General features: G+C 38.0%; 1 protein-coding gene across 1 annotated transcript in view; it reads left to right on the top strand.

The window, feature by feature from the left end:
* The window catches only part of LOC115926800 (ecotropic viral integration site 5 protein homolog), a 45,013-nt gene extending 32,495 nt beyond the window's left edge, over positions 1-12,518 (top strand). The window contains exons 6-9 of the mRNA XM_030992175.1: positions 4,304-4,444; positions 6,762-6,876; positions 9,656-9,810; positions 10,266-12,518. Coding sequence (XP_030848035.1) covers positions 4,304-4,444; positions 6,762-6,876; positions 9,656-9,810; positions 10,266-11,816 — 1,962 coding nt within the window. The 3' untranslated portion in view covers positions 11,817-12,518. The remainder of the gene's footprint in view (positions 1-4,303; positions 4,445-6,761; positions 6,877-9,655; positions 9,811-10,265) is intronic.
* Positions 12,519-15,529: the final 3,011 nt, after the last annotated feature.

Genomic DNA, 15,529 nt, shown 5'->3' with positions numbered 1-15,529 from the left:
TGCCACCAACACTGCCACCAACACTGCCACCAACATCGCCACTACCACTGATGCTACCACTACTACTGCCACCACCACCATTCCCACCGCGAATATCACTACTTCTACCACTTTATATACAAGTGGAATGATACTTCCTTATTCTGCATCTGGACCTAGCATCATGTTGATGATGTTGCCAGAGGCAACGTATCCCATGACGTGGCCGAGTTAGTGATGCAAGTCCCTTCCTTGCCAGTACCACATTAGAGAGCAGTAGAAGATAAACGTGACCTGACAGCCTCATCGCTCATTCATCGCCCTCATCATCATGAAGAGGGGGATGATTAACAGACCACTCACACTAGAGAAAAATTATCAACAATTTGTATACTGGTAAAGAAACATCAATGAATTAAAGGGATTGGGTAACTTTGTCTCAGATTCTGAAACAAAATCCTTGATTTAGCTCATGCTGCAATGATAATTATAAACCTTTAGGTCAGTCAAGAACCCCATGACTTTTACAAGCCTGTCGCCTGTCTGATTATCAAGAAAATTATGATTGGAAATTGAAATTTAAAAATTTGTTTTCCTAACGGTTTTTATAACACTACAGTCTATTGGGGAAAATGAGTATGGTAAAACTGGTCATGCAAAGATTTGTACTGTTTTGAGGCACTTCATGATCATTGTGAAGCGCCATTTTGTTCAGGGCTTCAATATTACACCATATCCCAGACACTGATAACACCTAGGGCCATGCATCTCAGATTTAACATTGTTAAACGATGCCTTTAAGAATTAAAAGAAACACCAATGCATTAATGAATGATTGCATACATGCAGTAATAAAGGCATGAACAAGAACATCATAATGTAGCTTAGGGAAGGTCAGCTCTCATTAGTGTCAGCTATTGTCAATGGCATTGTTAAAAGGTGAAAACTAGAGTTGACCTGTCTTATCAGTACGCAGTCACAACAAGCCCCCACCTATAATCGTTTGTTATAATGTTCACACAGGCGGTTGACCCTGTTCCTTTGAACAATGCTTAAAAGTGCATCATTTACCGGTACTAATTTTGTGATATACATGTACATGTACTGTACTACATTCAGATGAGGGAAAAAAATGAATTACTTATAACTTTTGCTAGTCCAAACAGTAATTTGACATTTTCTCCTGACAAAATTGCTCCAGGCGTCATTTTGGTTACAATAAATTCAGGTTAGGTCAAGAACAACCTTTGTTTAAATAGTATGCATAAAATTTGAATATGTTAAAGTAAACTGGTCTAATGTCTCTCAGCATGAGTTGCTACAGGTACTTGCTAGAGCATGTGTTGCTACTTGCTAGAGCAAGTGTTGTACAATCGAGGTACCAGATAACCAGTCCGAGGTACCCGATGACCAGTCCGAGGTACCCGATGACCAGTCCAAGGTACCCGATGACCAGTCCCAGGTACATGTACCGATGACCAGTCTGAACGGGGGTAGAATTGCCCGATTGTCTCACCATCTGGCTGGTGTACATGTACCCTATCCTGGGAGAGTGCAAACATGATCAGGCTTTTAATATTACCCCCACCATACTCATAGCCTTGATCATGACAACCTCAATTAATACAGGAATGCTGCTTGAACCATAGGCCAAGTTCATGCAGTGCCTAACACTACATCCATCCATGCAAAGTTATTTACAATGTTGAATTAATCCTAGTTTGTTGCAGTTATATGCACTTCTAGATTAATACCTGACTAGATCATTCTCGACAGCTGTTCCTTTTATTTTATTACTATTTATAGTTAGTATGTGTCCACCATGTGTATGTTAATGGTAGGTTTCTTGACTGTAACGAGTGTAACGAGTATCCATATTGGCCTACATACTGGATATACATGTACACTTGTACCAGAGTATGATATGTCTTTGACTATTACACAGTGTACTGTACACTGTACTATGAAAAAGTATTGATGTACATGTATGCCCTTTTGTGCTAAGACCTTCAAACAGATATCATGATAAATGTGGTAAATATGATACAGCGAACAGAATTTTGGTTTTGAAAGCAACTTAAACCAGTGGTGTTCTATATTTTGAAAGTGTTGAGGGTTAAAAATCAAAACAAAACAAAACCAATTATAAGTTGATGTAGATTTCTGAGCGAAACATGAACGTGGGTGTTACAAAACTGCAGGATCAAGAGCACTTTTACTTTGGAACAAACCAAATATGGGCACCATTTATCAATGTGTACCGGTACTCTTGAATTATTTAGAGAACTCAATACACCAATTTATATCTATTTACACTTGTACTGTCATTACGGTAGTAACAATGTTAAAATGTTGGAGAATCCCAATAACGAAAGAGAGAAAGGAAATCTGGAAAACAGGAATGTAAGAGAAGGGGAGAGGGAAAGAGATAGAGAAGAAAAGGAGTGGGATATACAGTGAGTGAGAGAGAAGGAGAGAGAGAGAGAGAGAGAAGGAGAAGAGGGTGAGAGTGACGGACTCGTACAATACAAGGATCAATCGTTGAAACGCACTGTGCATGACTGCATGGCTAATGCAGTTTAAAACTGGGGTAAATCCCCAAACAATGCACTATGATGTGAAGGAAATAATATCACCACTGCACATGGTTGGGTTTTTGATTGGTACCGGTAGACCAATTGACTTGTTGACAATGGTATTTCTGAGCTGAATCGTGAACTCTACTATTTTAAATTTCTGTTGATTTTGTTTTGTTTTGTTCACCCTGGTGAAAATGTCAAGTTAAATGGTATTTATCAATGGTTGAATTGATTTAGTTGTCCTAATTATAGGTGATATTGGTATTTGAGGAATTTTACTTTTGTTTGGAAAATGTATACAATTTCAGTATTTTATTGTCTTCTATGATAATAGGAATTTGGGTGAAAACAATACTACTTTTAAGTAATACTTTGGTAATTTTGGCATAGGCATATTATATTTGTAGATTGTGTCAAAAAGCAGCTTTAAAGAATATTAAAGATATTGCTTCAATTACCATAATCAAGGAGAGGCATCTTCTTTCATTTTGTTCAATTCTTTGTAATATCACTCCAAGAAACTATCAACTTAAAGATGGACAATCCAATCACCTTACCATGACCCCCACCTTTATACTGACTAACGGTATACCACTGACCATAGACACTCTGGGTGGATGTCAAATTTAGAGTGGAAATTCAACAAGGATATCATTAATTCCTGCCGACTTGGGGGAGAGAGACAGAGACACAGAGACAGAGAGAGAGATATATATATAGAGAGAGAGAGACACAGAGAGAGAGATAGGATTTGATATGATGGACGGGCTTGTTGGCATTCTGACCTCTGCAGTGGCAAAGGCCTTTCCTTACAGTAGCAAGATAAAGACAAGATATCATGAAGGTTTTCATGTTTGTTTATACTTGTTGTTTATAAACAAATTGTATTCACAAGATTTGCAGTGGAGCTCTTTGTTGTTTGGATCCACTGTATGTGACAGATATGAATACATGTACATGTAATACTGTACTGTAGAAGGGTTTATAGACATTTGGTCTACAACCAGTTACCAGTTCGTCTACTACCCAATTAGTATATTCCTATATGATCTATACCCAGCCCGTCTACTATCCACATGGTCCAATAATCATTGGTCTACTTATCATTTGGTATAATGACCATGTAGGCTAAAGTCATTTGGTCTATTGTCCATTTGGTCTAATCTCCAATAAGTATATTACCCATTTGATCTATCACTCATTTGGTATTGATGCCAGTTGGTCCAGAGCCATCTATACACAGAGTTTGGCCAACCCGGACACAATATGGGGACTACTGCTTTGTTGGGCAAGCACAAAACAAAAGAATATACACCATGTTATGACCCATTGAAACCAAGTTGGCCAAACTCTGTGTATAGATGGCTCTGAGTTCGTCTATTCCCAGTTTGTGTAATGCCCATTATGTCTACCATCCATAACACTAGTTCTTATACTGGTAATCATTTGATGATTGTTATTATTAATGATTACATGTAAATGATTATGCTCTCAAATTCATATCAGTTTCCGCCATATTTCAACCCTTTCCTTTCATTGTAGGAGGCATTTTGGTCTAAATTCCATTTGGTCTATCACTCATTTGGTCTAAATGCCAGTCGGTCTAATTCCCAGTTTGTGTAATGCGTCTACCAGCCATTAGTTCTAATAATCATTTGATGATTATTATAATTTATGATTGAATGATTATGCTCTCAAATTCATATCAGTTTCCATCATATTTCAACCCCTTTCTCTCTTTGTAGGAGGCATTTTGGTGCATGGTCCAGATCTGTGAACGCTACTTGACGGGTTACTACAGCCCTGGGTTAGAGGCTGTTCAGGTGGATGGTGAAGTCCTGTTTGGTCTCGTCAAGAAAGTTCTACCTTCGACACACAAACATATGGTGAGTAACGCTAGATGAGATGTAATGGTCACTTTGGACAGAAGAAAATTGAATTAAATTAATAGCTTTACTCACAATCAGCAGTTCATTTAAAATTTTCACTACTTTATGTCAGAAAAATTTGTGAATTGCAAATAACGGTAAATGACGTAAAATGACAGCCACAGAAATAACTTATTTGAAGAAAAAAAGTCATTTGAGATTCAGTTTTTGTTAATTATTTAATTATTCATTTTTTTATTTATTCATTTATTCAATTCTCATATTTATTCCCTTTTTTTTTTTGTCATTAACATTTTAACATTACATTTCATGTAAAGAAAATGTTTTGGTTTAACAATTAAGGCTGATATGTTGCTCTTGATAATACTTATTTAAAGTCTAGTACTATCTTCGCTATGATACATGTAGTCTAGGCAAAGTGATCCGTTACAGTCTGAGACCAATTCCAAACAAGTGCATACTGTCTTGTTCTCTTTCTTCATTAATATTCATTTCTTCATTTTGTTCAAAGACTTGAGATTGTCTTGACGCTGACCTCGAATCTGTTTCTATTTTTCTCCTTTGTTCTTGAAATGATTAAAAACTATTCCACCCACATATTCTCTCTAATTACAAATAGAAACCAATACTGAAAAGAAACCTGTAATTATCATTTTTAAATCTCTTCCTCTACTCGTATTACAATGCCTTATGTTCTGAAAGCTTTCTTCTTAATGGCCAGCAAATGTATGCAAAAACATCTACTATAATTCTACACTTTTCATTTTCTCTTTAGGGATCGGAAGCAAAACATGAGGGGTCCATCGACCCTTTTATATTTTGTCAGATCTCTGATAGTATAGAGCTCTGTATAACACATGCATTTTGTAATGCTCTATTGGTTCACTTTCTACAATCTTTTTTAAGATAACATCATCATCAGATATCAGAAAATGGGACATTTTCTAGCCTACAAGCTATAGAAACGATCACTGAATAAATCTTTTGTGGTCATCACATAAATGTATACTGTATGAATTTCTATGAATTTCATCAGATATCATGAATTACTTTAAATGATCAAGCTTTTGCTGGACATTTAAAGAAGCAAGTTTCAATGCCCCATTAATAGATGGTAACTGTTGATTTCATTTCCATCTGGTTTTGATCTAGATATCCAGGAAATATCTGATCAACTTGTCAGTTTCAGATAGATCTGCCATACTCATCTTATTTTGCATTTCCCTATTTTGTCTTCTTTGAAACAAGCTATTTTGCTTACATCATTCCATTCCGTGTTTACATGAGTATGCACTTTATGCTCCTTTCATATGGAAAAAAGAGGAATAGTTGCGTTACTCTCAACAATGATCGGTGGACTTTGCTATTAAAATGACATTATACCCTTATTCTTTACCATACCATAAAAGGTTCTGCAAAACTGTCTCATGTTGCCTTACATGAACAAAAAGAACGAGGGATAGTTACTTAACTCTTAACGATAATCAGCGGTCTTCGGTTACTGACATACTATACTGCTATTACTTGGTTTTGAATCAGAAGAAACTCAATCTGAACCATGTCTGATTCAGAATGAATCATAAAAGGGCGATGTTGTATTTTTTTTTAAAGAGAGATTGATACTTAGATATATCTTAATAGCAAAGATAATCTTTCATATGTCCCTACAATCATGTTGCATTTAGTACATTACTTCAAAATGGTAATGTTGGGAATTTGCAAAGTGCAACTTCATTGAGATTTTAGAAATAACCGAATAAAACAAAAAACTTTTATAGAAGCCTTTAATTCCTTAGCCAAGAAAGAAGCCTGAAAAATGGAAATAAATTATAGCGCATATAAATCTATCTGGAATTTAAATGTAAATGTACATTGTGTACACTTGCTGGACTTTGTGTCTTGCCACCATTATCTTATCATTGTTTTGCTCTTTTCTCATCTTGTTTCTCCCCCCCCCCCTCCCCCTCCCTCCATCCTCTCTTCTTTCTCTTTCTCTCTCTCCCCCTCCTCCCCTCCCCCTCAACTCTCTACGTTTCTCTTCTTTTCTGTCCATTTGTCCCCCCTCTGACACACACACACTCTCCCTCCCTCCCTCCCTCCCTCCCTCCCCACCCATCTCTCCCTCCCCACCCATCTCTCCCTCCCCACCCATCTCTCCCTTCCCCCTCTCTCCCTTCCCCCTCTCCCTTCCCCCTCTCCCTTCCCCCTCTCCCTTCCCCCTCTCCCTCCCTCCTTCCCTTCCTCCCTCCCTCCCTCCCTCCCTCCCTCCCTCCCTCCTTCTCTTTCTGTCTATCTCTGCTTGAACCCTAAACAGAAGAAGCACCGTATAGAGCCCATCCTGTACATGACAGAGTGGTTCATGTGTCTCTTCGCCAGGACGTTACCTTGGACGTCGGTTCTCAGAGTCTGGGATATGATCTTCTGTGAAGGTGAGCACATTAACCCATTCACTGATTCTCAGGGTGGTCCTTTCGAAAGCGGACTAACCTTAGTCCTTGGTTTAATTCTCGACTAAGTATGGAATGCCAAGTGTTCATATTAATATGTTTTTGAATAATTTAATTTGTCACTAAATTTAAAATAAAATGTAATAACATGATTAATAAACAACAATATAACTGATATAATTATGTTATCATGGTTTAATTTGGGGACATTTCAAATTATTCAAAAATATATTCATATGGACACTTGGCATTCCATACTTAGTCGGTGGATTAAACCAAGGACTAAAGTTAGTCCGCTTTCGAGAATACCACCCTCAATCCCATTAATGTTATGCAGCCACCACCCCAGTTCCCACACTCGGGCAATATAGTCTTCATTGCCCCAGTAACTTGGTACAAACCACCCATATGTGAATATGTATTGTGGGCACGATGGTTATGATTGGGACACTTCTGAGTAGTTGTTATTCACAGATAGCCCCAGCATATGAGGTTTTCACCATCAACTTCAATTTCTTTAGAAATTAATCTGCTTTTCCTACATGTACATGTACTTCGCATTTCCGCTCTCAAAGTTTGACAGAATTGGGGGTACACATGCTTGGAAGTCAATAATTTTTATCATACATATATTTTTGTGGACTACAGGGATACAGATATTTTTGGTAGTTATAGTTTTGGTTAATTCACACAGGCTACTTACAGTACATGTTCGCATATGTATGCATTGCCAGTTCGTTAAAACAAATTGCAAAATTTGTGACCTTACAACAATTGGGAAATTTGCAAAAGCGAAACCCTCATGAAAATAAAAGCTCATACTACACTGCACTGATGATGCATACTATCTCATGTCACATTATCCAACAAGACACAGATCTCTAAAAATACATTCATGAAACGGATGAGACCTTTGATTAGATTGTCTTTCAGATTATTGAGTGACTTCCAGATTTGGGATTTTATAGCAAGGAAAGGGATATCCCAACCTAATACCAAGTTTGGCATATCATTTCCATTTTTTGATCAAATCTTCCGTAATAGGCCTACTAGATGTGTCACACAAACGAGTTTAGTTACTTTTGTATCAAACTTGTAGGATAGGATTACTGATAGTAATCTGTCTATGGTAGATAATGAAAGTGAAAGCCGGCAAAAATATGAAATATATTAATTATGTGCTTCAATTGGTTTAAGGGCTTGTCACATTGGACTGAAACAAAATGGCTTTTTAATTTTTTTTCTTCAAATAAGTCTCCTGGAATGTGTTTGAAAAAGGTATCCATTATTGGTTTGCAATGCCAACAATCAGAGAAATTAGTGTTGAGTTCTCAGCATATATTTGTGAAAATGGAACATGAAGCACCAATATCAAACCCCTTTTCCATATTGCATTTAAGCTTCAGGAGAGCGATTTGGGAACAATTTCATACTTTATCATAGTTATCTTTTAATTTTCAACTCTTTTCTTTACAGTTTTAAAGAAAACAGCACTTTTCTTCTGTAAAGTGCCAAGAATTACAACAAAGTCTAATGCTTATTGAATTAGATGAAGTCTCAGCCCAAAACAAGAATATTTCTCAACTAATTTCATATTTGTCTCTCACTGTTTAAAAAGCCACATACATTGTATTGATTTGATTGTACATGTAGGTCGTGTTTATAAATGACCCTGTACAACAAAAGCTTGAAATCAAACTGTACTTTGTCACAATTGCACTTCTGCCTGTACGGAGATAATGATAGGTTTGTTGGACTTCCATTTGATGATGAGCTATCAATTTAGCTTAAAGAGAAGGTTGAGTTCTGTGAAGAGGTGAAAAATATTTTGTGAGCATTACTCATTCTTATTATGCAAGTGTGGAAGAACATCAGTTAAGACATGTTCCCTGAAAAGCATGGCTCTTCAAATGCCTTCATATTCTAAATATGCATGTAACATCGTAAAAATCGGGGGGCCGGCTTTTTACGCCACGTGTTCGTGTAGTCCCATATACATCTTTCTGTTCAAGTGTTTGTAACTTTACCAAAACTTGGTCAAATTTGTTATCATTTTGATGATTCCAGAACCTTGCAATACACACAAATTCTTATATACTAGATGATCAACCTTTTCTGGTGGGTTCCACACCGTTTCTTTCACAATGCAATCGCATGACCAGAACTTTACTTCATCTTTAAAGTGACTCGGTATCATTGCTTCTGATTCTGAAACAAAATCCTGCATTTAGCTCATGCTGCAATCATAATTACAAACCTTTAGGTCGGTGAAAATCCCATGACTTGTACAAGCCGATCGCCTGTCTGATTATCAAGATATTTATGAATGGAAATCAAAATTTCATTTATAACACTACAGTCTATTGGGGAAATGAGTATGGTAAAAACGGTCACTCAAAGATTTTTTTACTTTTTTGAAGCAGTTCATGATCATTTTGAAGCTCAATTTTTTTTTTGGCTTCAATATTACATTATATTTCAGACACTGATAAGAGGTAGGGTCATGCATCTCAGATTTAACATTATTAAACGATGCCTTTAAAGGCCCTAACAGAGATTTGCAAGCCCTCATAAACTTATCTCAAATGTTATCTGTAGCAGCAAGATGAGCTTATTAAAGTATTTCTCGCTATGAGTCAAAAATTAAACCCTCATCAAATATTGGACTAAATACTGGCCCAAGTTTGTAAGGCAATTGCAAGAAGATGGTAATTGAACCTTGAGCTGTGATTTTTGTTTCTATTCTGTTTGGTCCTACCAGGTGTAAAGATCTTGTTCCGGGTAGCCCTGGTCCTACTGAAGCATACGTTAGGTAGCTCACAGCAGCTAGCAGACAGTCCTGGACTCTACGAGACCCTGGAGAAGCTCAAGCACATTCCAGACTCAGTCGTGCAGGAGGACTTTCTAGCTGCAGAGGTAAGAACTTTCAAGCTCAAGAATAAAGTGCTCCAAATACAATTGGTTGTTTGAAGTTGTTCCTAGTATTTATTTCTAAACTTTTTCTCTGTCCTATTTGTCTCTATTGGGTGGTATTCTAAAAAATGGACTAACTTTAGTCCCTGGTTTAATTTACTGACTAAGTATGGAATGCCAAGTGTCCTATGTATATACTTCTGAATAATTTTTTATGTCCCTAAATTACCATGATAACATAATTATATCATAATTATATTGTTGTTTATTAATCATGTTATTACATTTTATTTTAATTTAGTGACATTTTAAATTATTCAAAAACATATTCATATGGACACTAAGCTATGTACATGTAAGGGTCATAATAAGGGTGAGGGTTAGGTGTTCAGGTTAAGAACTTATAGTTCAGATGTATAACACATGAAATTGCATTTATCCTGTTTGATCCGTTGCAGATGATGAAGTTGCGTGTCTTTGAGAAGGACCTGGAGGTGGAGCACTCGCTGTCCCTGGCCAGACGGAAGGCCATACGGGAGAGGCAGCTGTCCTCCGACAAGGCCGCCGCCAACGCCCGCGACATAGAGGTCAAGAAGAAGTCCTCCAAGACGAAGAACCCCGCCAAGGAGTGGGAGAAGGAGAAGAAGAAGAAAGAGAAGGAGCGGCTGAAGCAGGCGGACACTGATTCTATGATTAGTGTGCCTCATTCGCTGGGAGAGGATGAGGCCGAAGGGGTTAGGAATGGCGTGGAAGGCGAGGGGACGTTACACAAGGACGACAAGAAGAAGAAAAAGAAGGACAAGAAACAGAAGAGTAAAGAGAAGTTGTCGATCAATACGAAGGAAGCGATGCACAGAAACTGGAGCGATGACTTGCATAGTCCGGACATTGAAAGGGACTATGAGATTGTGGATAGGTTAAGTTCTTACTCGGCAAGCCCTACCAAGAGTGTGAAGAGCAGGAGTACTACAGGCTACTCCGAAAAGGACTATACCAGCGAGGACGGGCTGGAGGCGCAGGGCAGCAAGAAGAAGAAGAAAGATAAGAAAAAGAAGAGCAAAGGGAAGGAAACCGATGTGATATCCATAGGGGATGATGCCGCTAGTATGGTTATTTCAACAGAAGGACTTACGGACACAATCGATAGGAAAAAGAAGAAGGATAAGAAAAAGAAAAGGGGCAAGAGTAAAGAGAAGGCTTCGTCGGGTGAGGAGAAGGGTGACGATGTAATCAGTATCATGACAGTGCCGGACAATATGATTTTTGCAGTTGGGAAGGACAAAAAGAAAGAAAAAAAGAAGGAGAAGAAGAGGACAAAAAGTAAAGATGTGGAGGTCGGAATGGATCTTCCCGGGATGGTAGGAGGACGAGATGATGGAAGTGTGGACAAGCTCTCACAAGCAGATACAGAATCGATTAGGTCCTTCTCCAAGAAAGACAAGAAAAAGGAGAAGAAGGAGAAGCAAAAGAAGGGGAATGACTTGGAAAGAGAGGTGCAGGCAATTAAGGGGAACGGTGTGATACGTAATGAGCATGCGAGCGACGGCAGTACCTCCTCTCCCGCTAACCTGAGTGACTATGAAGTTGTGGAGAGGTGGAAGCCGCCGTCCGACAGCTCAAAGCGTGGGTCAGACAAAAGGAAGGGTTTGATATACAGCGAGGAAGACATCCAGAGCCAGTGGGCCGGACTGGCCAACCTGGGCCCCCTGCCCGAGATACCCAGCTTCAGTGAAATCAAAGAGCGGAGGAGGAGTCGAGAGCAGGACGAGGAGAGGAGGGTACAACAGAGGCTGTCCCCTCAGTCTGAACCCAGTTCGCAGATCGGCGACAACACGACGCGGGAAGCAGGGAGTGGGACCGGGATGCCCCATTCATACTCTAATGGGATGGAGCCCGAGAGTGGGCTGTCTCGGGTGAACAATGGAAACAGGGATACGGACAGTGGTGAAAAGGTGAAGAAAGGTCCCACGAGAGACTATCACAGTTTTGACTATGGCACCACAGTATGATACTGATACAAGAGAAAAAGCACTGGATAGTTGATTGATGATGAATGTGTGCTATTTGAAAATTGGGACGCGTCTTGCCCTGGATATGCATGCATCATTGGACAAAGTTTTGGCAAGTCTTCTGTGTTTGTACAGGATGTAGGTAATGGCCTCACATGTGCAAAGAGTGATGAGTTTAACATGTACATTTTATGTGTACTGGATGTATATGTACATGCAGTTTAAGTAGGTCTGAATACCACAAAGTTCTCATTTTTTAGGCCTCTACGAGAGCTCTAGAGATAGATTACGTGGTTAGAAAATTACGAGTTAAACTAATGGGTTAGAAACAACTTCATCAAGTTTTATTCTAATTTGTTGATCTGGGCCAGTCATTACAAAGAGTTGTTCTGAATTGTTCGCTTTTCACTCGAGTTTGAAATTGGCGGTAAATCTAAGTCACTCTGTTGCAATATGAAGAGAAATTCACACTTTCTGTCATATTTTCCCTCAATAGCCCAGGGGTTGCATTTGCATTTTTCTCCATAAATGAGGGGGAAACAGGAAAAAATGAGAATTCCTTGAACAAATTTGCATCATTAATTAGACAAAAATTCAGAACACAGTAGATATCATAAATTTGACTATGCATTATTGTAAAATACATGATGGGACAAAGACACACCAATTTTGGTCAAAATCGGTCAATAAATAGCAAAGATCTGAGGGGGAGGGGGGGGGGGGGGTGCAGGAAAGGGGGAGGGCAAAAAAATTGTACAGAAGCTATACAGATGTTGAATTTAATGTTCCCTAAAGCAATATGAACATTTAAGTGATTCCCATTCTTGTTTTGTTTGTCATCTTTCTGCATACAGTTTAATTCAAATTTCTCATTACTACATAATTTGATGAAATGATATAAAATGCAAGTTGCCCACAAGATATTTTATTTGTGTCAACTTCCCTTCCTATTGCAACTGTTTTTATAGGGGAAGGGAATCGTACTAACGGTATTAAAAACTGGCTTACTAGATTTTTTATTTCGAACTTAATCCCAAGAATTGGTCTATATCAGTATATGTTTCTTCTAGAGCCATACATTGGCAGTATATCATTTATCAGAAATACAATGCTCACAAATTTATGTTGTGAAATATTATTTGTAAGGCTTCTTCTTCATATTTATATTATTTAAAGAAAAATTATATTCGTTTTATTCTATCATAATCGTACTGTTTCTTGGTCCGTGCATGGTGCATATGTAGTGTAGAGTTACAAGTAAATGGTGCTATGTTTGAATGAGTATGTTGATATTTTCCTGTTGAGATGACACTCTCACAGACACCATGCCTATCTGTTTTTTGCAAACTTTTGATGATTATCTGGCTTTTAAAAAAAAGACAATGTTCTGTATTCACAAACACCACGCTCACCCTTTTTGTCAAAATGTTTATAATTGACTAACCTTAGTCCAGGATTCAGGGAGTAAATGTAATTTTGTTGCATTGATGTATGAAATGCCAAGTGTGAATCTCTGCATCCTATTGAAAACCAAATTTAAATCTGTCTGTTGAGGAAACCAAGAAGTTGGCCACAGTAGACGGGTGACCTTGCGAGAGAGAGGTTCTACAACACACATTCCTTTCTCGAGGGAGAGACAATACATGATCACTTACGGAGAGGTGGCCACTAAGCCAGCTTGACTGTTCATGGTAGAAGTCTAAATTAAAATACATGAACAAACAGAAGTCACTGACATTTAAAATCCATTTCCTATTTCATTTCATGACTAGATTCATTACGTGACTGTAGTCATTGGATTTTTTATTTAGAATAATAGTAATTCTATGAAAATAAAAAGATTTCGACACGTGGCACTTCATAAACCAATGGACTAAGTTCAACCAGGTTTTAACTTTGACCTTTTGTATGCCTGGTCAGCTGTTATGAACGTGGGCCCATTTTACCGAGGTGTTTGAATTCTACCCTCACTTCACGTAACTGATGCTTGCCAAACATAGCAACAACTAATTCATGCACGCAATCAGATTCTCTCCTTAGTGATGCTCTCATACGTGAATTTAATAGTTTCTCATCCATAGTTCAGGAAGAAACATTCATTAATTGGGAATAAAATAGTAAAGTTGTGCATGGTGGATAGAATACCTTCGACTGTGGTACGTGTAATTGCTCATTTTGCCTCCGACGTATCTGGCTATGAACGCGTGCAGATTCTATTTATGTAGGTTTTAATTGAACAACAACAGCACCAACACCTTCATCATCTCAGAGATTTATATTTGGAATTGTGCAATCATATTGAGATGTGTGATGGGGATTAAAGAACTCATTGTTCAAGGTTACTGATTCCCTAGCCACTCTGTTGAAACGAAGACAAGACTAACAATAGACAGCAAAGAATTTTGTAGATAAGTGGTCTGTGTGGAGTAAGCAAGGTTTCTTTTTCTTGCCAATTATTTTGATTAAACGTAAATTCTAGGGTTGTGGGGTTCTCATGGGGGATCGCCATCACTTGGTTATTCAAGGAGATGCGTTTAATGTCTAACATGCTGCAAAAAGACAAAGGAAAAAAGCAATTTCACAAAGAAAGCCAACCAGGTTGTCAAAAAGATGTTTGCTTCACGAAAGCCATTCATTTAGATAAACTTCCCTCACGGGTGAATCTTTTGAAGTCTAATGGGGGTGTTACAAGAAAGTTGCGATTGATTGCAAGTTGCACAATTTGCAACTGATATTTGCAATGGATTGCAACTCAACTTTCTTGCAACACCCCACTATCTCCTAAATTTCCTAGGATTTTGTTAGGATTCTTTAACAATTAAATTTAAAGTTAACTAGATCTAGCTTTTATTCTCTACCCCCCCCCCTCTCTCTCCTACTAATGGGGCGTTGTAAGAAAGGTGAGTTGCGATCAATTGCAAATTTGCAATTAATCGTAAGACTTACGCTTGATTTTGGGGATTTGCAATTGATTGCAACTTCTTTAAGACACCCCATTAGGGTAGTAGCTGCATTACTGCATAATAAGACCTGCGGGTCTTAAAAGTAAGATATCAATTACTCTCAGCAATGTGTATAACATCTGGGGGGTACTTCACAAAATCCTAGGTTGAACTTATCTCTAAGTTGGACTTAACACTTATGGAAAGCGGTTGGCATCTATGAACATATTTGGTAAAAGTTATTTCAAAAGGCATAAAATGTTGATTCAAATCATTTATATTTTCTGTTAACAAGGAGATTTCATGTTCTGTATGTGGAATTTATAAAAAGTTTAAAGTACTTGAATTTTTGCTTTTGAATTCATTTTAAGGCTACAAATGGCTCTCCATGATTTTAAAGGCCAACTTAGAGTTGAGTTAAACTTAGGATCTTTGTGAAACACCCCCTAGTATCCTGTGAATAAGCGAGTTCACGGTTGCAGTCTGAGCATGAGCAGATCAAGGTCATTGCAGAACAAATTGTGAAATACACGGAGACGAAATACTGGATACGTGCTCATGAAAGTTATGTAATCGTTATTCATTCTTGCACATTCAGTGCAATCCATGATACACAGGTGGATGTATTCTTTCAAAGGGGAAAACAAAGGCTATGTTATATAGCACCTTCATCGCTGTAGGAATGATTATTTCACAATGTACAAAGTGGGACCTCTTCATGTTTTGAAGATCTGTGGATATTCGGGGTCATTGCAGTAATGTGCTAACCGT

This window comes from Strongylocentrotus purpuratus, unplaced genomic scaffold, assembly GCF_000002235.5.
Source record: "Strongylocentrotus purpuratus isolate Spur 01 unplaced genomic scaffold, Spur_5.0 spur5_scaffold_2, whole genome shotgun sequence".
NCBI lineage: Eukaryota > Metazoa > Echinodermata > Echinoidea > Camarodonta > Strongylocentrotidae > Strongylocentrotus > Strongylocentrotus purpuratus.
Note: the sequence above shows the minus strand (reverse complement) of the source record. Positions and strands in the feature narration are given on the sequence as shown.